Source organism: Ruditapes philippinarum, unplaced genomic scaffold, assembly GCF_026571515.1.
Source record: "Ruditapes philippinarum isolate M1 unplaced genomic scaffold, ASM2657151v2 ctg9893_1_1_1_1, whole genome shotgun sequence".
NCBI classification, from domain to species: domain Eukaryota; kingdom Metazoa; phylum Mollusca; class Bivalvia; order Venerida; family Veneridae; genus Ruditapes; species Ruditapes philippinarum.
Genome location: NW_026853929.1, coordinates 1 through 26626, shown reverse-complemented (window position 1 = coordinate 26626; position 26626 = coordinate 1). Strand labels below are relative to the sequence as shown.

General features: G+C 32.6%; 1 protein-coding gene across 1 annotated transcript in view; it reads right to left on the bottom strand.

Moving 5' to 3' along the window:
• Positions 1-24653, bottom strand: part of LOC132738414 (probable arginine--tRNA ligase, cytoplasmic) — a gene marked incomplete at its 3' end in the record, with an annotated part of 30151 nt that extends 5498 nt beyond the window's left edge. The window contains exons 1-6 of the mRNA XM_060725910.1: positions 24559-24653; positions 23446-23552; positions 22135-22230; positions 20522-20582; positions 12433-12506; positions 10533-10666 (exon numbers count right to left, since the gene is read on the bottom strand). Of these exons, the coding sequence (XP_060581893.1) occupies positions 10533-10666; positions 12433-12506; positions 20522-20582; positions 22135-22230; positions 23446-23552; positions 24559-24621 (535 nt within the window). The remainder of the gene's footprint in view (positions 1-10532; positions 10667-12432; positions 12507-20521; positions 20583-22134; positions 22231-23445; positions 23553-24558) is intronic.
• Between the last annotated feature and the right edge of the window lie 1973 nt (positions 24654-26626).

Sequence of the window (26626 nt, the reverse complement as noted above, 5' to 3'; positions counted from 1 at the left end):
TTTTTTATATTTTTAATATATATATGATGAAAGAATGATCATCATGAAATATTAGAACATGTACATTTATAACAAGAACTGTACTTTTGGAATATCTTGTGCTCAAATCTCTGTGATATACATACATGACCTTTAATAAGGTCTTAACTTACTAGTACTTTAAAGAAAGAACAAAAAAAAAAAAAAAAAAAAAATAAAACGAGTTTTGCAATAATTTTATTTGCAAAAACTGGTTGCGTTGACATGATTTATTTGCAATTTGATTACAACCGGTTTTGCAATAAAAACGAGTTTTGCAATAAATATTTTTTTCGATCGGATTTTATTGACATTATAAAAAGACATAATAAAATTTATCTATGTATATTGGGATTGACATGAAGAAATTATTTTCTGGGATAATGATTGTATATGCATATGATCAAACATTAATTTACATTCTCAATTTCATTAGTCTTTTTCCTTTTAATATATATATGATGAAAGGATGATCATCATGAAATATCAGGACATGTACATTTACAGCAACAACTGTATTTGCTCAAAATTTCGGTGATATACATACAAGAACTTTTAGTAAGGTCTTAACTTACCAATTCCTTGGTGAAAGAAAAAAAAAAAGTTTTGCAATAATTTTTATTGCAAACAGGTTGCGTTGACATGATCTTATTTGCAATTTGATTACAACCCGTTTTTGCAATAAAAAACGAGTTTTGCAATAAAATATTTTTTCTATCGGATTTGATTGAGATTTTATACCGTTTATACCGACATTATAAATTTCTTATGTGTAAATTAAGAACTTGCATGCAGGGCTTATATTCGGGAGTTTTGTATACATGTATATGATTAATATCATTCTAAAATTTGCTTTATTTTCTTTTAAGTATTTTTGATGAATAATGATCATCATGAAATATCAGGGCATTACATGTTCAACAACAACTGTTGATGATATTCTTACATGACCTTGACACAAGGTGAAACTTACCAGTGTTTTTCAGAATTTTAATGATAACATTGTTTGCAAAACGCCTTCGATGAAACATCAATTTTGTTGCAATTTTTTCACCAACCAGTTTTCAATAAGAAACTATGTTGCAATAAAATATTCGCCCTATAATATCAGATTATTTTGAGATTATACTCATAGACATTATAATGTTATTCTTTGTCTATATGGATTTACATGCAGGGATTCAACAGAAATATGCATATAAAATCTATTAGTTAAAAACTATTTTTTATTGCCAAATATTGATAATGAATGCATTTTATGAACACCAGCGCATTTACATTATCTGAAACAATGTGCTTTTTGCAAATTTTTGGAGCAAAAACTCCTGTTGATATACATTCATGATATTCCAAAGGCAATATAATGTACAAAAATATTAAAAATGAATCTAATGCCACTCCAAATTCAAAGCTCTAAAATGACTTTTCTGAAAGTTTGAGCATGAATTTCTGTTTAAATTCTATTATTTTTGGTTTGATGCATAAAAGATCTATATATGTTGAACAAAATTTGGACGCCTGATAGAATTACCAAAAGTAGTTTAAACAAGTCAGGTGACTTGAACAAACCCTTTTGAAGTTGTTCGATATTGTGCTTGATTGAAACAAGCCTAATTAGCTAAGTCATTCATTTGACATGTTCTTTAAAGAGTTCACTTTGATAAACTATTGTGAAAAAATGCAGCTCTCAACAATGACCCCACGTGGGCAAAAGTTAAGGAAACCACCATTTTATTCTTTAGAGCAAAAGTTTTTGTTTCCGTGCGGACTGTCTAATATATTTATTTTTAGGGCATTTTACAGAATAATGAATGAAAAATTCAAAACTAAGAAATGAAAATTTTGCCTGTGTCTTCCTATAAATTGTCGAAATTTACAAGTACTTTGAAAAGTGTTGACAACATTATTGCAAAACCCTTAATATGAAGTTTGGCAATTTGAAATAAAATTATATGTCTACACCGTACTGAAGATACCTTATAGTGTATACATATATTTGTACATCAGGTACAAAAGGTAAGGAACATAATTGTCAAGTTTTGCCGCTAAACTAATTTCCGAAGTAACAAACATGTCTGCCGTTTTGATTTAGAAAACTTACAACATTTTTCTCAAAAAGGTCGTGTTAACTTTTGCAAAAACTCCATACAATGAAATAATGTGTAACAAAACTACTTTATATTTAGATATTTAATTACGATATTTTTTAATTAAGCTTCTTTATTATGTAGCTTTTAATTATTTGCAAATTTAGGATTGATATGTGTTAAATCAATTTCGGGAAACGAACACGATTGAAATATATCTTTGTCGTATTAAACAAAAATATGTTTATTACCAAATATTTGATAAAAAATGATATTGTTGCATTATAAAGGTCTAGTTCTTTATGAAACAACTGCCCTTTTAATGAAATTTTATCTTTGCCCGATGACAAAAATTTTTGTTTGAAACTTCCTCTCTATGTAAAAATGACTAAATTTTGGCTTAAGGTATGTGAATTTACAGTATTCTTTATGTCCATAGATTTAAATGTGTGCCTCAGCAAACATGAACACTTACACGAAATTAGCACGAATTTGCAATTAAAATATTAGACAAATCTGTCTTATATTTTTACCAATTACAAGAGCGATCAGAGTGACCACATTTGTCGGCCTCAATGATGGACAAATTTCATGTTGGGACAAGTTTCGTGACAGACCGGAACAGTGCCACAACCTAGACTTGGTACCTGATCATATCCTGTTAAATTTGCGATATAAAAATTGCACCAGTACTTTTGAGGAGCTAGTCCGGACCAAGCTTTTGTGTATGGTTTGGCAACGCACCGAAAAAAACAACCTTTTTTATCAAAGCGGCCATAAACTCGGACCAAAAATCATCAACCGGGAAACCCGTTGCAATATGCGGCAAGGACTTGAATAACAGAATCAATCCTGTAAAGTTTCATTGAAAATTGCATTAGTGGTTATAAGAGATAGTCAGTCCGGATAAACTTCAAAAATATAAAGATTATTAAATGGCCATAACTCTGGACAAAAATCAATTGAACCGGAAAATGCTGACAATGTGCACTGTGCACAACAAGACTTGGTACTGATCATTCCTGTAAAGTTTGGACGAAATTGCACCAGCAGTTTATTTGGAGTAGTCCGGACAAGTTTTGTGACGGACGGACAGACAGACAGACGGACAGACAGACGACGGAGAAGTGATCCCTATATATCGCCACTACTCCGTTTAGGCGACACAAAATCAGTGTTTTATTTGCTTACTTTTTTGACACAAAAAGCACCTAAAATCATTTTACAAAGACGACTATGCAAAAATGTGTTACTAAAAACTTGTTTAATGTTTTTCTGTTTGTTAAAAGCTTGCCAACCACGACAAGGTAGAAAACCATCTTGTAGGAATTTTTTCTGTTTATTTTTTTCTGTTTTTTTTTATTTATCTTTTTTTCTTATTTTCTTTTTTTTTTAATTCTTTTATTAATATTTTTTCTTTTAATTCTCATTTTTTTCTTTTTATTTTGCATTTTTGTTATAACTCTTTTCTTCTTGTCTTCATTATTTAATTATAAATGTGTGTTCAGCAAAGCTTGAAAATTACACGAAATTGCACGTATTTTGCAATTAAAATATAAGATTAAACTCTGTCTTATATTTTTACAATAAAATCAGTGTTTTATTATGCTTTCTATTTTGACACTAAAAGCACCCTAAAATCATTTTTTCAAAGACGACTTTGCAAAAATGTGTACTAAAAAACTTGTTTAATGTTTTCTGTTGTCAAAAGCCTGCCAACCACGACCAAGGTCGAAAAACCATCTGGCAGGGATTTTTTCTGTTTTTTTTTTGTTTTTTTTTTTTTTTTTTTTTTATTTTTTTTTTTCTTTATATAATATATATTATATATATATATAATATATATATAATATATATAATGTATATATATATATTTTTTTTTTTAATTCTTTTTTTTTCTTTTCTTTTTTTAAATTCTTTTTTTCCTTTTTTTTTTCATTTTCTTATCTTTATTTGCATTTTTGTTATTATAACTCTTTTCATCTTTATATAGTTATAAATGTGTGTTTAGCAATGCATGAAAATTACACGAAATTGCACGAATTTTGCAATTAAAATATTAGACAACCTATGTCTTATATTTTTACAATAAAATTAGCGTTTATTTGCTTTCTTTTTGGACACCAAAAGCACCTAGAATCTTTTTCCAAAGACGACTATGCAAACATGTGTTACTTAATACTTGTTAAATGTATTTCTGTTTGGCAAAAGCCTGCCAACCACGACAAACCATCTGGCAGGATTTTTTTTCTTTTTTTTCTCTCTTTTGTATATTTTATTTATCTTTTCTTCTTCTTTTTTTTTTTTTTTATCTTTTTTTTATCTTTTCTTCTTTTTTTTCTCTTTATTTTGCATTTTTGTTATTACTCTTTTCAATTTTTCTTCATTATATTTTTTGTCCCTCATTTTCATATAATGATGCTTTAGTTCAAAAACGTCCAGCGTGATTTTTTTTGTCTCTGTGTTGTTGTTGTTTTTTTTTTTACTTTATTCATTTATTCCTTTTCCCTATTTTTATTTCTTGTAAATTATCTTCTTTATTCCCTTTAATCTTTGTTCAATTCCGTTTTGGCTTTAACGATAGCTTATAAAGGATATTATTTGATTTGAAAAAGAATAAGATTGCATTTGATAGTCAATTACAATATTATAATTAGTTTACGTTGTCCTTTTTTACAGATGTTCGTCCTATTTTGTGAGACTGTGTACTTGGAATAGATGCAAAATAACAAGTCGTACAATGTTTGTTAAAACGATTGATATACCTCTGAGCAGCTATAATTAGTTTTCATTTGCTACAAGGATCTAAAAATATAATGAGTTGTCAAATCTATGCGCAATTATCTGGTTGCATGTTACATGAAATTTAGTTACGGGACCTCCAATGAATATCTCTTATTTCAAACCATCCCAAATCTGTTTCATAAAGCGTCAGCCACGCGTGAAACCAGTTACCTTCTTAACCTCTCAGAATGTTCTTTAAATTCAAAAGAATTTTGCGATTTCGTCCAAACTTTACAGGAATGATCACTACCAAGTCTAGTTGTGCACTGCCCGTTTGTCTGTCCGTCTGTCACAAAACTTGTCCAAACATGAAATTGGCCATTTTGAGGCGACCATGTGATCACTATGCTTTTATTTAAAAATTAAGCAGATTTGTCAATTTTTTTTAATTTGCTAAAACCGTGCAATTTGGTAATTTTTTATGCTTTGTGAACAAATTTAAATCGGAAAAAAACTGTTTCATACCAAACCCGCAATTTTATTTTTTTTGCATTAATCATAAATTTAATTGAAAAATTTAAAATACATTAAGAGCAAATTAAAAAAAATATCATCATTTAAAATATCTCCAAAGAGTTTGTACACATTTTTTCTTGTATCGAGTTTTCAAAAATTAACAACATTTTTGAGAAAAATGTTTTAAGTTTCTAAATCATAACGCGGACATGTTTGTACTTCGAATAATTAAAATAATGGCAAAACTTACATTATGTTCCTTACCTTTTTCGCTACATATAAATCCTGATGTACAAATATATGTATACACTATAATATCTTTTAGTACGGTGTAGATATAAAACATATAATTTTATTTCATTGCCAAACTTCATCGTTAAGAGTTTTGCAATAATGTTGTCAACCCACTTTTGAAAAGTACTTGTAATTTCGACAATTTATAGAGAGACACAGGCAAAAATTTTCATTTCTAGTTTTTGAAATTTTCATTCATTATTCTGTAAATGCCCTCAAAATAAATATATTAGACAGTCAACGAATAAACCACAGTTAAAGAATAAAATTGTGGTTCCCAAAACTTGACCCACGTGGGTCAGGTTAGAGCGCTAGCATTTCAAAATAGTTGTCAAAGTGAACTCTGGAAACGTTTAAAGAACATGTCAAATGATTGACTTAGGCTTGTTTCAATCACACAATATCCAGAATATCTGTTATTGTAACTTCAAGGGTTTGTTCAAGTCACCAGACTTGTTTTTAAAACTATTTGGTGATCTATTGATGTCTAAATTTTGTTCAACCTATATAGATATATTTATGCTTCTAACCCAAAATATATAGAATTTAAACAGAAATGCATGCTGAAACTTCAAGAAAAGTCACTTTAGCTTGATTTGAGTACATTAGATCATTTTAAATATTTTTGACATTATGTTGCCTGAATATCCCTTTAACAATATCATGAATGTATATCACAGAGTTTTGCTCCAAAGAGTTTGCAAAAGCACAGTTGTTTCAGATAATGTAAATAAGCTCGTTTTCAATAAAAATCATTCCATTATCATATTTGCAATAAAAATATTTTTAACCATAGATTTTATATTGCATATTTCTGAATTGAATCCCTGCATGTGAAATCCATATAGACAAAGATAAACATTATAATGTCTAGAGTATAATCTAAAAAAAATCTGATATAGCGAATATCTTATTGCCAAAACTAGTTTCTATTTGAAAACTGGTTGTGAAAAATTGCAACATAATGATGTTTCATCGCAAGGCGTTTTGCAATAATGTTATCATTAAAATTCTGAAAAAACACTGGTAAGTTTCGACCTTATAACAAGGTCATGTAAGAATATCATCAACAGTTGTTGTTGAACATGTAATGCCCTGATATTTCATGATGATCATTTTTTCATCAAAAATACTAAAAGAAAAAAAAAGCAACTTTTAGAATGTTTTAATCATATACATGTATACAATACTCCCGAATCAAGTTCTTATTTACACATAAGAAATTTATAATGTCAACGGTATAATCTCAATCAAATCCGATATAAAAATGTTTTTATTGTAAAACTCGTTTTTTTTTTGCGCTAAATTGCTTGGGATAAATTGCAATAAAATTATGTCAACGCAACGGGTTATTATTGCAAAAATATCGTTTTTATTGTACAAGTGTGGTGTGAAAATATGATACAAAAATAGGTCATCGCAACGAGTTTGTTTTTGTAATAATATTGTAAACACTTTTGTATAATTACTTGTAAGCTTTGAAGTAATAAAAAGTCGTATTTGTCTATTTCTTCAATGTACTGGTAAGTAAGACCTTATTTTAACGTCATGTATGTATATCACTTTCATAATATATATTAAAAGAAACGAGACTATATTTATTTCCGAATATAATCCCTGCCTTTTAATCCTTATATACATAGATAAATTTTGTCTTTTGTATATTGTCAATAAAATCTGATAGAAAAAAATATTTATTGCAAAATAAGTTTTTATTGCAAAACCGGTTGTAATCAAATTGCAATAAAATCATGTCAATGCAACCAGTTTTGCAATAAAATTATTGCAAAACTCGTTCTTTTTTTTTTCATCAAAGAACTGGTAGGCTAAGACCTTACTTAAAGTTCTTGTATGTATATCACCGAAATTTGAGCAAATACAGTTGTTGCTGTAAATGTACATGTCCTGATATTTTCATGATGATCATCCTTCATCATATATATTAAAAGGAAAAAGACTAATGAAAATTGAGAATGTAAATTGATGTTTGATCATATGCATATACACTCATTATCGCAGAAAATAATTCCTGCATGTCAATCCTAATATACATAGATAAATTTTATAATGTCTTTGCATAATGTCAATAAAATCCGATAGAAAAAATATTTTTATTACAAAACCGCGTTGTAATCAAATTGCAAATAAAATCATGTTCAACGCAACCAGTTTTGCAATAAAATTATTGCAAAACTCGTTTTTTTTTCTTTATCAAAGAACTGTAAGTTAAGACCTTACTAAAAGTTCTTGTATGTATATCACCGAAATTTGAGCAGATACAGTTGTTGCTGTAAATGTACATGTCCTGATATTTCATGATGATCATCCTTTCATCATATATATTAAAAGGAAAAAGACTAATGAAATTGAGAATGTAAATTGATGTTTGATCATATGCATATACACTCATTATCCCAGAAAATAATTCCTGCATCAATCCTAATATACATAGATAAATTTTATAATGTCTTTTGCATAATGTCAATAAAATCCGATAGAAAAATATTTTATTGCCAAAACTCGTTTTTATTGCAAAACCGGTTGTAATCAAATTGCAAAAAAAATCATGTCAACGCAACCAGTTTTTTGCAATAAAATTATTGCAAAAACTCGTTTTTTCTTTCTCTTATCAAAGAACTGGTAAGTTAAGACCTTACTAAAAGTTCTTGTATGTATATGACCGAAATTTAAACAAACACAGTTGTTGCTGTAAATGTACATGTCCTGATATTTCATGATGATCATCCTTTCATCATATATATTAAAAGAAAAACGACTAATGAAACTGAGAATGTAAATTAATGTTTGATCATATGCATATACACTCATTATCCCAGAATTAACTCCTGCATGTCAATCCTAATATACATAGATAAATTTTATAATGTCTTTTGTATAATGTCAATAAAATCCGATAGAAAAATATTTTATTGCAAAACTCGTTTTTATTGCAAAACCGGTTGTAATCAAATTGCAATAAAATCATGTCAACGCAACCAGTTTTGCAATAAAATTATTGCAAAACTCGTTTTTTTTCTTTCATCAAAGAACTGGTAAGTTAAGACCTTACTAAAAGTTCTTGTATGTATATCACCGAAATTTGAGCAAATACAGTTGTTGCTGTAAATGTACATGTCCTGATATTTCATGATGATCATCCTTTCATCATATATATTAAAAGGAAAAACGACTAATGAAATTGAGAATGTAAATTAATGTTTGATCATATGCATATACACTCATTATCCCAGAAAATAATTCCTGCATGTCAATCCTTATAGATAAATGTTATAGTGTCTTTTGTATAATGTCAGTAAAAATCCGATAGAAAAAAATATTTTATTGCAAAAAACTCATTTTTATTGCAAAACCGGTTGTAATCAAATTGCAATAAAATCATGTCAACGCAACCAGTTTTGCAATAAAATTATTGCAAACTCGTTTTTTTTTTTTCTTTCATCAAAGAACTGGCAAGTTAAGACCTTACTAAAAGTTCTTGTATGTATATCACCGAAATTTGAGCAAATACAGTTGTTGCTGTAAATGTACATGTCCTGATATTTCATGATGATCATCCTTTCATCATATATATTAAAAGGAAAACGACTAATGAAATTGAGAATGTAAATTAATGTTTGATCATATGCATATACACTCATTATCCCAGAAAATAATTCCTGCATGTCAAATCCCAATAGATAAATGTTATAATGTCTTTTGTATAATGTCAGTAAAAAATCCGATAGAAAAAAATATTTTATTGCAAAACTCGTTTTTATTGCAAAACCGGTTGTAATCAAAATTGCAAATAAAATCATGTCAACGCAACCAGTTTTGCAATAAAATTATTGCAAAACTCGTTTTTTTTTCTTTCATCAAAGAACTGGTAAGTTAAGACCTTACTAAAATTTCTTGTATGTATATCACCGAATTTGAGCAAATACAGTTGTTGCTGTAAATGTACATGTCCTGATATTTCATGATGATCATCCTTTCATCATATATATTAAAAGGAAAAAGACTAATGAAATTGAGAATGTAAATTAATGTTTGATCATATGCATATACACTCATTATCCCAGAAAAATAATTCCTGCATCAATCCTAATATACATAGATAAATTTTATAATGTCTTTTGCATAATGTCAATAAAATCCGATAGGAAAAATATTTTATTGCAAAACTTGTTTTTATTGCAAAACCGGTTGTAATCAAATTGCAATAAAATCATGTCAACGCAAACCGTTTTGCAATAAAAATTTTTGCAAAAAATTTTTTTATTGCAAAAGGTTGTAAAAAATGCTTGCTATTTGTGTAAAAATGGGGTGAAAATTTTATATTCAAGGGCAATAATCACTGAAAAACTTCAAGTGAAAAAAGTGTTTTGGGGAAGATTTTTGCATATAGTTCAACATTTGTTGTTTTTTATTCCATTAATGTAAAATTTTTTTCTGCATAAATAAAAAATTGAAAAATTTTAAAACTTTGTTTTATTGAAAGATAGTATTTTGTAGACTCTTTATTTTTTTTAATTGATTTTAGGAAAGGGCCCACTCACGGGCATGGGTCAAAATCAGTGTTTTGGGGTATACTTTGGTTAAAATTTTTCAGGGAAATTGGTAAAAAGCTATTCCCAAAATTGAATTAACAATTTTTGTCATAATGGAGGTTTCTGCAAAAGGCCCAAACTCTAGCATGGATTTTGACAGAGTTATGGGCCATTCATGAAGTTAGAAAATTTGTGGTTCAGGTTTTCAAAGCATTATATCATTCTAGCTACGACCACGTGCTTTTATTCCTCACATCCTAACTCTAAACTGTGATTTTAACAAGTGGTAAAATCACTGTTCGGGATATATTATTTCTAAAAATAGTTTGTTTTTTATACTTACTTTTCTTTGCCATCATTGATGTCTTAAATCTATTCGCTGCTTCATCTAAAACATCCTTCAGAAATACCACATTGCCCTTTCTTGTGCTTATTCCTTCAATTCTACCAAACTTTATGTGAAGATCTTCATTCAATCTGCCATGTAGAGGAAACAAAATACTGTATATTAGTGATGGAAATCGGTTGAAATTTGTCCCAATCGATCATCGGTTCAGTCGGATGGGACATAATCGATAACTTTTCGAATAAAGTCGCGTTAAAAAGAAATATGGAAGTAAGATTTCTTCACAAGGCACTTGATTATATTCAGTAACATGAACTTCATTTAGCACTTTTTAACACAGTTTTAACCTTATATAGTCATAATTTTACGAAATAGATTTTATTTTGCAATGGATGTAAAACAATAACATTCAAATCACATTCTATTACTATTGTTTACATCACTTATTGAGCCTGTTCAACTCCAAATTGTCTCTAAGATGATTTTTAGCGATCGGCGAGGTGTTCCTAAAGGAAAATTACCGTCAGAATTAATTACCTTTGATTTTTAAACATTTTCGACGACGCGATTTTTGTGAATCGATTATTGTCGCTTTATATAACAGTAACTGATTATCGACGACTTGCGACAATCGGAACATCACTACTGTATATATATATGTATGAGCCACGCCATGACAAAACCAACATAATGGGTTTGCGACCAGCATGGATCCAGACCAGCCTGCGCATCCGCGCAGTCTGATCAGGATCAATGCTGTTCGCTGTTAGTTTCTCTACTTTAATAGGGTTGGTAAGTGAACAGCATGGATCCTGATCAGACTGCGCGGATGCGCAGGCTGGTCTGGATCCATGCTGGTCGCAAACGCATTATGTTGGTTTTGTCATGACACGGCCCATATGATACAATACTAGTTCCTTTTAATTATGTAAATATTATTAATAATAGCTGTCATATGTTGTGGTTCAGATCGGAATATCCTTTCCGAGAGACGGGGTTCCCGAGGAACTGATAAACCGATCCGAACCACAAACATATGTCAGATATTTTTTCTTGCATATCCTACCATATTCCGTCATATTTTAAATTCTTTACCGCAATTAAACAATTTTCAATGACCATTTATGTCATTACACCCATAACTATTTTTTTACAACAGCCTATGAAATTAAAACTTCATTCATAACAGCAAATTTACGTCATCCTAAGCATACCATTTTATAGCATGCAACTCATCTGGCACCTTTGCCAGATGAAATTTTAGGCATGGTAAAACTAACAGAAACACCAGTCTGATATGCAAGAAATGATCAGTATGTGTTCCATATTGTGCGAAACACTCTTGCCTGCTAAATTTCTTTAATGGACTTGTCCAACCTCCATTATAAATCTTAAATACGCTCCACTGAACTCAAGGGATGTGTATTTTTAGAAAGTCCTGAAATTAATAATAAATTGTGTGCAAAATTTCAGATCATTTGGTCTCTTCGTTTTTTCCAGAAAAATAACTCTTTTTGTGAAAAAATGACCAAAAATTAAAAAGCCATTTTTTTACCATTTTTACTCAAATCTTGATAAGAATAGCACAAAAATACTATCTTTAATCTATTTCTGAGAATATTTCTTTATTTTTGTTGCATATTTTTCTGTTTTAGTGCCCCAGTTGATCTATGTGAGAATTTCCAATTAATATTTTTAGGCTTTTGGACGTATGTGGAGTTCCAAAACTAAAAATAGGCCAAGTCCATTACATCAATTAAGGGTTAATTACAACCAATTGGATATAACGAAATGAACATCTTTAATATTTACACTTCAATCATCTTTGGCAATGCCTTGAACTATGACATTAAAAGTTTTTCCTTTAAAGGCATTTAGTAAAGAAAGAAGTCATTACCTATTATTCCACTCAGGATATCTATTCATGGCACCACACAGATGACTAAAATGCATATGCTGGGCATTTTCTACCTAAAACAAGTATATTTAAAAATTGATAGATCAAAGAACAAAATATCATTTATAAAATCATAAACAAAACCTTGAAGTGCAGATTTCAAAAAGAACAAGCAATTATCATAGTATTGCAAGCAATCCATAAGTCCCCTACCAGTTAGAACCCCATCAACATTCTGAAGGGTCTTTGGCCATTCACTAATGTTTCAATTTTTCTCTATTTTAAGTAAATTTGTTGGAAAAGTTCTTTAAAAGTGATCACAGGAAACAGTTTATATGAACAGACAGACAGACAGACGGACTGAAGGACACTCTAAAGTTAATATTTGAAACATCCCTGTTACCAAAATATAACATTTTAAAAGCAAAATTCTTAAAGAGGAGATATCTCTTGAATTAAAGATGCAATTTCATAAAAATGTTCAGCTCTTTTTGACTAATCACAAATATTGTTATATTTACCATGTTTTAAGCCTATTTGTTGCCAAGGCAACCAATATTTTTTCAAAATAGGAAGAACAGATAAGACATGCATAATCTCAAGACTGCCACCTACCCATATGTCAAGTTTCATAAAAATATTTCCAGTCCTTTTTGAGTTATCACTGGATTCAGTTTATGTGTAAAATTTGCCATATTTTCAGTCTATGTGTTGCCATAGCAACCAGAATTTTCAACATAGGAAGAAAAGAAAAAGACGTGCATAATCTCCAGACTGCCATCTACACATATTTCAAGTTTCATAAAAATATTTCCAGTACTTTTTGCGTTATCACTGGATCCAGTTTATGTGTAAAATTTGCCATATTTTCAGCCTATTTGTTGCCATAGCAACCAGAATTTTCAACATAGGAAGAAAAGAACAAGAGGGCCATGATGGCCCTGAGGTAGCTCACCTGTATATAGCCCCCCCCCCCCTCCACCCATAAGAAGATGTTTCATGCTAAACATCTAAGCTCTAGCTCATTGGGCTTTTTAAAAGAAGATTTTTTTAAGTTTTTACTATACACATATAGTTAAAAACAATGACACCCCTGGGGCGGGGCCGGTTTTGACCCCAGGGCTTTTATTTGAACAAACTTTGTAGACACTCACTAGAAGATGTTTCATGCTTAATATCTAAACTCTAGCTATTTGGGTTTTTTCAAAGAAGATTTTTTAAATTTTTGCTATACACATATAAGGAAAATCAATGACCCCCGGGGCGGGGCCAATTTTGACCCCAGGGCTTTTATTTGAACAAACTTGGTAGACACCCATAAGAAGATGTTTCTTGCTAAACATCTAAGCTCTTGCTCATTGGGCTTTTTAAAAGAAGATTTTTTAAAGCTTTTACTATACACATATAGTTAAAAACAATGACACCCCTGGGGTGGGGCAAGTTTTAAACCCAGGGTTTTTATTTGAACAAACTTTGTAGACACTTACTAGAAGATGTTTCATGCTTAATATCTAAACTCTAGCTATTGGGTTTTTTCAAAGAAGATTTTAAGTTTTGGCTATACACATATAAGGAAAATCAATGACCCCCGGGGCGGGCCAATTTTGACCCCAGGTCTTTTATTTGAACAAACTTTGTAGACACTCACTAGAAGATGTTTCATGCTTTATATCTAAACTCTAGCTATTTGGGTTTTTTCAGAGAAATTTTTTTAAGTTTTTGCTATACACATATAAGGAAAATCAATGACCCCCGGGGCGGGGGCAATTTTAACCCCAGGGCTTTTATTTGAACAAACTTGGTAGACACCTATTAGAACATGTTTGATGCTAAATATCTAAGCTCTAGCTCTTTGAGTTTTTTAAAAGAAGATTTTTTAAGTTTTTACTATATGCATATACACTTAACAAATCTTATAAGTGTGCACCATTTATGTCCTTATAACTTTTTCGTTTATCAATATATTTCTACAAAATTTTGTGTACTGACTATGGGCTGCATTCCCACACTTTTCCCTTGTTCAGGCATGTCAATTTTAATTATGAGGTGCATTCAACCATGAACGAACGGAATTCACAAAATGCACGAGAAATGGTCAGAATGGGTGAAATAAAATTGCCCATGATATTCTCGGATACGATAGATGTCCACCTATCAGAAAAACATAACATGGGTAGATTATCTATACAACAGCATGACATAGCCCTAGGATTGGTCAACGCTGGTGTACACGAAACACAGGTTGGTTACAAAATTTATTTGTTTTAATGATTATTTTAATTCCTTTGCATTGTAAAAGCCGAATATCATTTAAATTCAGTTTCTACCTAAGACAAACATAAATGCATATTTTTATTTACTTATTACATGTATGTAACATTTGTAGGTTGCGCCTCGCATGGTGGTACACCGGAATATTTTCAAAAGGCTAATCATTGAATACAGAGCAACTGGCATCGTTGGTAACCTTCCTCACGGACACCAAAATTATCTACAACGGTATGCAACATCGATGTGACGACACTTCCAGGCTGTAATACACAGTCAGGGTGGGCACTTAAGGTATCAGGACATCATTTTGCAACATCGACTTTTGACACGCATTCACATATTTTAGTAATACATCTTAAATTTGTATCTTGAATGAAAAAAAAATGAATAAAAATGATACTGTGTCTCTTTTCTGTATTTATTCAAAATTTCAGCATGATCGGGCAAATATTGATACACCTATGAAACCATTTATACATGCACACTTATAAGATTTGTTAAGTGTAGGGGAAATCAATGACCCCCTGGGGCGGGGCCAATTTTGACCCCAGGGCTTTTATTTGAACAAACTTGGTAGACACTCATTAGAACATGTTTCATGCTAAATATCTTAGCTCTAGCTCTTTGGGTTCTTTAAAAGAAGATTTTTTAAGTTTTTACTATATGCATATAGGGAAAATCAATGACCCCCTGGGGCGGGGCCAATTTTGACCCCCAGGGCTTTTATTTGAACAAACTTGGTAGACACTCACTAGAAGATGTTTCATGCCAAATATCTAAGCTCTAGCTCTTAGGGTTTTTTAAAAGAAGCTATTTAAAGTTTTTTCTTTCGGTTGCCATGGCAACCAGAGTTCTGCATGGAATTGAATTCTTTGAACAATTTTTAAAGGTGACCACCAAAGGAACATTCCTGTGAAGTTTGGATGAAATTGGCCTAGTGGTTTATGAGGAGATGTCATTTAAAGTGAAAGTTTACTGACGACGGACGCCGGAAAAGCGATCACAAAAGCTCACCCTGTCACTTTGTGACAGGACTTTGTGACAGGTGAGCTAAAAAGACGTGCATAATCTCTCCATACTGCCATCTATCCATATATCAAGTTTCATAAAAATATTTCCAGTACTTTTCAAGTTATCGCGGGATCCAGTTTTGTGGACGGACGGACTGACAGACAGACGGACGAAGGGTAAACCTAAAGTCCCCTCCGGTAAACCGGTAGGGGACTAAAAATAACACATTTCACAGTATTTAGGTAATAAGTTACCAACAACTGATAACAACCTGTTTTTCTAGGTACCAATAACAACCTGCTTCCAAAATTATGTATCAATAACAATCTGTTTTCTAGGTTTGGTACCCAATAACAACCTATTTCCTAAATTATGTACCAATAATAACTTATTTTCTAGGTTATGTACCAATAACAACCTGCTTCCAAAATTATGTATCAACTAGAACTATCGCTGAATGCGATTCATACCCCCACCAATGTCCTTGACAGAAGACAACTTGGAAAGGTGGTTAAGGGAATATCTTAAGTGACACAAATACATAAAAAGAAATTATCTCTGGTGAAAAAAAGACTAATTGTACAGGTAATAGTAAAAATATCTATTATCAAATCATGTTCAAACAGTTACAAATAACCTTTCATTTTCCCAATATACTAAACTTTTTATAAGTCAATTTTAGACCTTCAAGTGTGGTCTTGACCTTCAGCTGGCACAAGGGTAAGATGGGTTCTGCACATCGCCCAATTGGAGTGAACATTTGAGTAAAGTTTGAAGAAAATCCTTCCATTAGTATAGAATTTATAGAGCGGACACAACATATTGTCTAGTATTGATTGTATGTAAATTTAAAGACTTAAAAAGGGGCATAACTTTGTCAAAATCCAATACAGAGTTATGAAACTTGACCTGCATATCGTAATTGTGACACCTCATATATCTTTTAAGTTTCAAGCAAATACCTATGCTAGTTTCCGAAATATTCAAGAACATGTTTTAATCTAAGAACATTTTCTAAGTCAATTTTTGATCTTCAAGTCTGACCTTGACCTTTAGCCTGCACAAAGGTGACATGGATTCTGCACATAACCTTGTTTAGGTGAACATTTGAGAAAAGTTTGAAGAAAATTCTTCCATTAGTATAGGATTTATAGAGCGGACACAACATATTGTCTAATATGTGATTGTATGTAAATTTGAAGATTAAAAAGGGGCATAACTTTGTTAAAATGCAATACAGAGTTATGAAACTTGACCAGCATATCTTAATTGTGACACTTCATATATATTTTAAGTTTCAAGCAAATACCTTTCCTAGATTCAGAAATATTCAGATATATGTTAAAATTTAAGAACATTTTCTAAGTCAATTTTTGACCTTCAAGTGTGACCTTGACCTTAAGCCGGCAAAAGAGTGACATGGGTTCTGCACATAACCTTGTTGAGGTGAACATTTTAGCCAAGTTTGAAGAAAATCTTTCAATAAGTGTAGGACTTACAGAGCGGACACGACATACTGTGTAATATTTGATTGTTTGATATTTGACCTTCAATTGTGACCTTGACCTTGAGCTGAGACATGGGCAACATGGGTTCTGCACATCCCATTGTTGAAATGAACATTTGAGCCAAGTTTGAAGAAAATCTTTCAATTAGTGTAGGACTTACAGAGCGGACACGACATATTGTGTAATATTTGATTGTTTGATATTTTACCCTCAATTGTGACCTTGACCTTAAAATGACACATGGGCAACATGAGTTCTGCACATCCCCTTGTTGAGGTGAACATTTTAGCCAAGTTTGAAGAAAATCTTTCAATTATTGTAGGACCTACAGAGCGGACACGACATACTGTCTAATATATGATTGTGTTTGATATTTGACCTTCAATTGTGACCTTGACCTTGAGCTGACACATGGGCAACATGGGTTCTGCACATCCCCTTGCTGAGGTGAACATTTGAGCCAAGTTTGAAGAAAATCCTTCAAGTGGTATAGGAGTTATAGAGCGGACACGAAAATGGAGACGGACGGACGGACCGACCGACCGACGCGACAAAGCGAATCCATTATAGCCCCCCCCCCCACATTTTGTGGTGGGGGTATAATAACAACCTGTTTTCTAGGTTTGGTACCCAATAACAACCTATTTCCTAAATTATGTACCAATAATAACTTATTTTCTAGGTTATGTACCAAAAACAACCTGCTTCCAAAATTATGTACCAATAACAACCTGTTTTCTAGATTTGGTACACAATAACAACCTATTTCCTAAATTATGTACCAATAATAACTTATTTTCTAGGTTATGTACCAATAACAACCTGCTTCCAAAATTATGTACCAATAACAACCTGTTTTCTAGGTTTGGTACCCAATAACAACCTATTTCCTAAATTATGTACCAATAATAACTTATTTTCTAGGTTATGTACCAATAACAACCTGCTTCCAAAATTATGTACCAATAACAACCTGTTTTCTAGGTTTGGTACCCAATAACAACCTATTTCCTAAATTATGTACCAATAATAACTTATTTTCTAGGTCATGTACCGATAACAACCTGCTTCCAAAATTATGTACCAATAACAACCTGTTTTCTAGGTTTGGAACCCAATAACAACCTATTTCCTAGATTATGTACCACTGATTTCTTAGAACCAATTTGATTTTTGTTCTCTCACGTAACTACTCTACCATAATTAATTATATCATTGTTGAAGGGCTTAACATAAGTGTCAACTAAATTATTATGAAGAGTTGTGACTTCCTCCTTATATATCCAAAGTCCACATACCACACATTCACCTTAATGAACTCAGCAGGCTTGTAAGAAACTGTAAAACATTTTCTACGAGGCTTAATTATTTGTAAGAATCTAGCTATAATTACTCATAAATCAAAGCTATAGTTCTGTGTGCAAAAAAAAGTAGAAAACAAGAATGTGTATGTTAAACACAAATGCCCCCGGCTCAGATTCTTGTCAGTAGCAATATTTCAAAAAATGTTTACCCATTCACTCAGTTATGGACAGAAAAATTGCCAAAATATTGTAAACATAAGTTATATAGCTTGACAAAGTCATGGCATTTTGTAATTGTGAAAAATATAAGTTGCCAAGTCATTGCTCTGACTTGTGAAGTTGAAAAATATTCAACTTCATGCAAGTTATCTTCCTACCAAATATGAAATACATCTGTCAATAAATAAAGGCTGTATGGGCAAAAGTGTAAACATCTATTTTAAGCACTGGTGACCTTGACCAAACTGACCCCTAACTCTATCCAAAAGAAGAATACCATGTAAGTTATCTTCCTACAAAATATAAATACATCTGTCAATAAATAAAGGCTGTATGGGCAAAAGTGTAAAAATCTATTTTTAGCACTGGTGACCTTGACCCAACTGACCCCTTACTCCATCCAAAGGAAGAATACCATGCAAGTTATCTTCCTACCAAATATAAAATACATCTGTCAATAAATAAAAGCTGTATGGGCAAAAGTGTAAACATCTATTTTAAGCACTGGTGACCTTGACCAAACTGACCCCTAACTCTATCCAAAAGAAGAATACCATGTAAGTTATCTTCCTACAAAATATAAATACATCTGTCAATAAATAAAGGCTGTACGAACAAAAGTGTAAAAATCTATTTTTAGCACTTGTGACCTTGACCCAAATGACCCCTAACTATATCCAAAGGAAGAATACCATGCAAGTTATCTTCCTACTAAATATAAATACATCTGTCAATAAATAAAAGCTGTATGGGCAAAAGTGTAAAAATCTATTTTTAGCACAAGTGACCTTGACCCACTGATCCCTACCCCAAACAAAAGGATGAATACCATGCAAGTTATCTTCCTACCAAATATAAAATATATCTGTCACTTAATAAAGGCTGTATGAGCAAAAGTGTAAAAATCTATTTTTAGCACTGGTGACCTTGACCCAACTGACCACTACCTCCATCAAAGTTTATGTTTCTATCAATTATAAATAACATCTGTCTATAGAATAAGGTCAATACACCTGTAAAAATCTATTTTTAACATTGGTGACCTTGACATTGGTACCATTGACCTTGACCCAAATGACCCCTAACTACACCCAAAAAAGGAGGACCTCCCTTGGCATGTTTGTATTAAACTTAGGCATCAACAAAAAAATAAAGGCTGTATGAGCAAGAATGTTTATATTTATTTTTTAAACCAGTGACCTTGACCTTGACCCTAGAGACCACTTACTCCACAAAAAATTAGAGGACCATCAAAAGTATCCACCTACTAAATATGAAAGATATCATTAAAGAAATTAAGCAATTAGGAGAAATTTAAGATAAATCCAACTTGCCGAAATAGGTTAACCAGACAAGGCCCTATTTTCAAAGTGAAAAAAGGGAAATAACTGGGAAATATGGATGACACAGTTATATAACTTGGCAATATTATGCACTTTGTATTGATAAGTAAGTGTGGAAATTATAAAGCCATTAGTATAGATAGAACTTAAGATATTTCCAACTTGCCGTTTTAGGTTAACCATTATTCATTTTCTAAGTGCTGAAAAGGGCAATAACTTGGTAAATATGAAAGCCAGAGTTATGTAACTAGCCCAGATCATGTACTTTGTATTGATTAGTAAGTGTTTAAACTTAGAAGCCATTGGTACAGGTAGAACTTATGAAAAATCCAACTTGCCGTTCTAGGTTAACCTCATACGGACAGACGGACGGACGGACGGTTCAATTACTATATGCCCGGGGGCATAAAAACCGATGCTAAATATAACTTACAACATAATGTATCTTATCAAACTTGTACTTTTCTGCTCTGTCCATAATGGCAGCAATATCCCTGTAAAGAGAGATAACTCCTTCATGTAAATATACACACGCATAGTACAATACTTAAGTGAATTATAGCATAAAATCAGCTATTTTTCCCTCTTTTGCCCATGTTATAACCGGACTAAAACCATGTGTTAACATAGTCACGCGCTTTTGTTATAGCCCGGTTTTACCTATGCGCAATACATACAGGACCCAGTAAGCTAACAAAAAAATGACGATTCGGCCTGTTTGCCAAAGAGTGATGAGCTCTTGTAATATTGTAATTATTGATTCTAGGGCCTAAATTGCCAGTGAACAGCGTTCAAGTAACTATGCCGGAAACACAGTGAATAGACATTGCCGCTAATCAATCTGAAATCATTCTAGGAATTTCTGAGGGTCTTGGGTAGAGTAATTTAATGTTTTTTCTTGAGTTAATAAATCTCTAATTTTAAGCTTTGTTAAATTAATTAAAATTCAAAATATCGTTCGGTTCTGAGCATTTGTATTTCCCAAGTTGTTGGGCCCAGAAAAAATAAAATACATACATAAAACATGTAGAATTGGATAAATACCGTCCAAGCACAAGGATTTAATGTATGTGTTTTGTATTAACTATACATCATGAATCTGTTTTAAAATGTTATGCTATAATAGCGTCAATGCACTTTTATTTTGTGTTATAAAGTCTGTAGAGGAACGGTTGGTGCCAGAGCCCAGTAAGGCGAGGGCTCCAACAGTTCCGAGGGACTCTGCAGACATTATAACACGGAAAAATGTGCATTGACCCTATATTGGTCCATAATGAACGGTTTGTAATACCATAAAAAATAATCATGTTGGTGTTATTTTGTATCATACGTGACAACGAACCTTGAAAGAATAATTTGTGGATGTTGCTGGCAAGTATTAGATACATGATCCGATATGACATACCAATATAATTAATGCAGATAATATTGTTTTCTAGAACAAAATATTAAGTTTTCATCACATATAATCACATCATACTAAATCACTTAAAAACTCTATTAAAGTTTAGTTTTCCATAAATATACAGTAAGAATATCCAAATAATACAATTCTATTGTTTTTATCAATATTTGAAATACTTATGGAAAATGTGACCATTGTAGACCAATCCACTTTAAAATTCAGTTATCAAAGTTTGTAACTGAGGTGACATGAAGCTGGGTTTGCAGGTATTACAGTTTTTACTTTCCGTTACAGTTTTTACTTTCCGTTACGTAGGGAGAATGATAATGCATGCTATACTTTATCAAAGCAAATTTTACGTTTATTAATTACTTAAATTCAGCCAGGAACCATGCTAGAGCTATGTGTCTTGGCCACTTGCCTTGGACAGTGACCTACAATTATGAAATCAAAGGATCTAAGAAGTTTCATGTGAATACTTTAGACATGTAGGAATTAAACTGTATCAAATGCCTGAATGTAACATTATTCGAATGGTGACGCCCAGTGGGTTATATATCTCTTCCTTATCTTCTAATAATTCAGCTAAAAATAAACTACATCATTATTTTATGTAGTCTGATTCTTTAAAAAAATCATACCTTGTAATATACAATGTTGTACCATCACTTTTCAGAATATTCACTTTATCTGGTATACCTTTATCTGATTCTATTTGAATATACCCTTTACCTTCACTGAAATAAAACAAGTCACCTGCGAAGATCAGTAACATATTTGTAAAAACTAAGCAAAGACAAGATATTATTGATGTTCAAAAATGTGTTTTAAACTATTACACTGACAGTGTTAGAAACTAGCAGTAGTCCGATAGCCCGACTACTAAATTTCTCCTCGGGCTACCAACTTTTCACCAGGCTACTGTATATTCAGAGGCAATATAAACAACTATTTTGGACAAATGAATCAATTGCTAGTGAAATGTCTTTTGGGCTAGTGAATATTCCCATCTGGTAGTCTGACCAGCCTAGTCGATTCCAATCCAAATATCTTACACTGCACTGAGGTGGTGGTGTTGGTATTTAGCCCTCCGGATCATGGCAGTAAGCCACTTTCAATTCACCATAGCACACAGTTCAGCCACGCATTGTTCTGGGCATAACTGTCAAACAGTTTACCATTACTAGTTGCCATCACTTTCACACAATGGAAACTGATAACTTCTGTACAGTGGTACAGAAGGTACATAGAGCTTAAACATATCTATTTTAAGCTCGATTGCGAAACAGTTCTTGCAACTTATATAAATCACTTTCGAGTCCGCTTCCTGGAACCAACCAGTACCGGTGTCTATATGAAGAAACATGGTCGTAACCCGAGTAGGGCTTGAACCCATGATCTCTGGGTTGAGAGGCAGACACCTTAGCCACACAGGGAGTTTGAACATTGAAAGGGATTTCATGATAAATCACAACGAAAGTTGCACCATCCCAGAATTCGAAACCCAGATTGTCCGATTCAGAGTCCAACACTATTGAGCTAACCAGACATTTACAATCTATGGAAACATCATAATAACTTTATGTACCTGACATGGTCATTCTCCAACACTAAGAAACTACATATTGTTATGGTTGAGTGCACACCTAACTTCATAACTATAACTAAAACGTCTGATGACTGCCTCAGGGAATTAATTCTATGGCTCAGTGGTCTATAGCTTTGCTACTTTTGCTTATAAAAGTGGATGGTCAAAGAGTTCAAAATCCCAGCTACAGCAGAATCTATTCTGAACAATTTGCATCGTTTTGCTAGGAACTTAAAATATAGGCATCATTTGTTACAAACTTAAACTATTTTCATCTTTTTGCTACAAACTTAAACTATTTGCATCATTTTGTTATGAATTTAAACTGTTTCCAAGATAGCTTGTATATGAAAGGGTGGTAAACCTGTCCGTCTGTAGTATCCCCGTGTGCTTTAACCTTTCTGTTAATGATATGGCTTCTTTATCGTACATTGACTCTGAATGGTACTCTGTGAATGTCACACCTAATCTCTAAAATTAAATACGAGCTCTAAAAATAGATAACATATCTAAAAATAGATGAAAATGAAATAAAATTTGGTCAAAAACTAATAATAATTTTGGATGGTTGGATTTTAACATCACACTAATACAGTATTGGTCATATGGCTTCTTTCAAGCTTTATTAGTGGAAAAAGGACCCCAGGTAAACCACTACATGCAATATTTCATGAAAGAACAAGCACCTGAGTTCTGTAAGCTAGCTTGACAGCTTCCACACATAAAAGGAATCCACAGTCCCTGTCAGGAATTGAACTTTTAGTGGTGAAAGGCAGTGCATTAACTTTGTTGAAAATCTTTTCAAAGACTTTTTTTGGTGATATGCTTCGGACAAAGTTTTTCAAGTAAATCTGATAATGGGACTTACTCTAAAACTAAGCAAAAGAGAGTTATTATTCTTGCACACTGCACTTCCTACCAATGTGCTATGTCAGTGTATGAAATTTGAAGAGAATCCCTCAAGTACTTTTGGAGTTATTGTTTGGACAAAGTTTGTAAAGTAAATCTAATAAAGGGGAATAACTCTAAAATTAGGCAAGGTAGAGTTATGTTACGTATATCCAGAGTCAGCAAGGAGGATTTGTTGAACCAATGAGAATGTGAAGATTTTAAAAATAATGGGCAAGTGAGTCACAGTATAGAACTGTTTACTTATTAAGGGTGAAAATGTGTTAGAGGCTGGATAGAAAAGTGGCATGGTTGGGCTACGGCATAACAAATTCATGAGTTTGATTCCCAATAAGGCTACACATTTTTCTCTCATTTGACACAGTAATGTTTTAAATAAATGGGGTGGGCGGGGGACTGTGGTGGTTGGGGGAATAAACAGCTACAGTACAAATACAAAGGAAGGGGTGGTAGTTAAAATGTAATTGCCACATTTTACCATAATTATGTACATGTTTTCTTCTCTTTTTTTGTAGTTTTTCAAGTGAATGTTGCACCTTGTAATATGTTAGAATATAGAATAATATACCTGATACAATTTAGAATACTCCTGTATACTGATGTCTTTAAATCTTTGCCAAATTTTGAGCATTTCAGTATCACCTGCAAATAAATCAAACCAACAAAAATTATAACAAATACTGGTGAAAAAAGAAATGTATATTATATTCATAGAAAATAGGCATGCTCGAACCACAGGTATCTGGCTTGCCAGTCCAGCTGCAGCGTGCAGATTTTTTGTTTGCTTTTTCTATGTATACTTTCCCGCTCATAACTTTCTTTCTTTCATAAAAATTATATATATTCATAGTGTAACAACTTCTCACTCAATAATAGACACCATTTCATGAAACATTTGAATTTTACTTCATAGACTCACAATTCAGCTGCGTGCCTCCAATAGAACAAATATATTTTGAAAATATTTAAAACATTAAAAAAATGCATAAAGAGTTTAAGAGATTATGTAATGTGTAAATATTTACATCTATGTTACACTTTACATGCTGAATGAGAAATAATTAATTACTACCACATTAAACTATTTTAAATGGACTTCGCAATCTCTAAATGTGGACAAACCCATTCATTACTTTAAATTTCAAAATAAGTGCTGACTGAATGACAAACATAGCATACCAAGATCAGATGGGACAGGAATGTGCCAGATGTGCCACCAGTAAGCTAAGACAGGGATGTGCCAGCTGATCTTGGTCTGCATTGGTTGTTAGGGTAAATTTAATCAGCCACCAGAAAGCTTAGGCAGGGATGTGCCAGCTGGTCTTGGTCTGCATTGGTTGTGGGGGTAAATTTAATCAGCCACCAGCAAGCTAAGACAGGGATGTGCCAGCTGATATTGGTCTGCATTGGTTGTGTTGGAAAATTTAATAAGCCACCAGAAAGCTAAGACAGGGATGTGTCAGCTGATCTTGGTCTGCATTAGTTGTGTGTGTAAATTAATCAGCCACCAGCAAGCTAAGACAGGGATGTGCCAGCTGATCTTGGTCTGCATTGGTTGTGTTGGTAAATTTAATCAGCCACCAGCAAGTTAAGACAGGGATGTGTCAGCTGATCTTGGTCTGCATTGGTTGTGTATGTAAATTTAATCAGCCACCAGCAAGCTAAGACAGGGATGTGCCAGCTGATCTTGGTCTGCACTGGTTGTGTGGGTAAATTAAATCAGCCACAAGCAAGTTAAGACAGGGATGTGCCAGCTGATCTTGGTCTGCATTGTTTGTGTTGGTAAATTTAATCAGCCACCAGCAAGCTAAGACAGGGATGTGCCAGACGATCTTGGTCTGCACTGGTTGTGTTGGTAAATTAAATCAGCCACAAGCAAGTTAAGACAGGGATGTGTCATCTGATCTTGGTCTGCATTGTTTGTGTGGGTAAATTTAATCAGCCACCAGAAAGCTAAGGCAGGGATGTGCCAGATGATTTTGGTCTGCATTGGTTGTGTGGGTAAATTTGTGGGTAAATTTAATCAGCCACCAGCAAGCTAAGACAGGGATGTGCCAGACGATCTTGGTCTGCATTGGTTGTGTGGGTAAATTTAATCAGCCACCAGCAAGCTAAGACAGGGATGTGCCAGCTGATCTTGGTCTGCATTGTTTTGTGTATGTAAATTTTTAATCAGCCACCAGCAAGCTAAGACAGGGATGTGCCAGACGATCTTGGTCTGCATTAGTTGTGTTTGGTAAATTTAATCAGCCACCAGCAAAAGTTAAGACAGGGATTGTGTCATCTAATCTTGGTCTGCATTGTTTTGTGTATGTAAATTTAATCAGCCACCAGCAAGCTAAGACAGGGATGTGCCAGCTGATCTTGGTCTGCATTGGTTGTGTTGGTAAATTTAATCAGCCACAAGCAAGCTTTGACAGGGATGTGTCAGCTGATCTTGGTCTGCATTGGTTGTGTGGATAAATTTAATCAGTCACCAGCAAGCTTAGACAGGGATGTGCCAGCTGATCTTGGTCTGCATTGGTTGTGTGGGTAAATTAAATCAGCCACCAGCAAGTTAAGACAGGGATGTGCCAGCTGATCTTGGTCTGTCTGCATTAGTTTGTGTTGGTAAATTTAATCAGCCACCAGCAAGC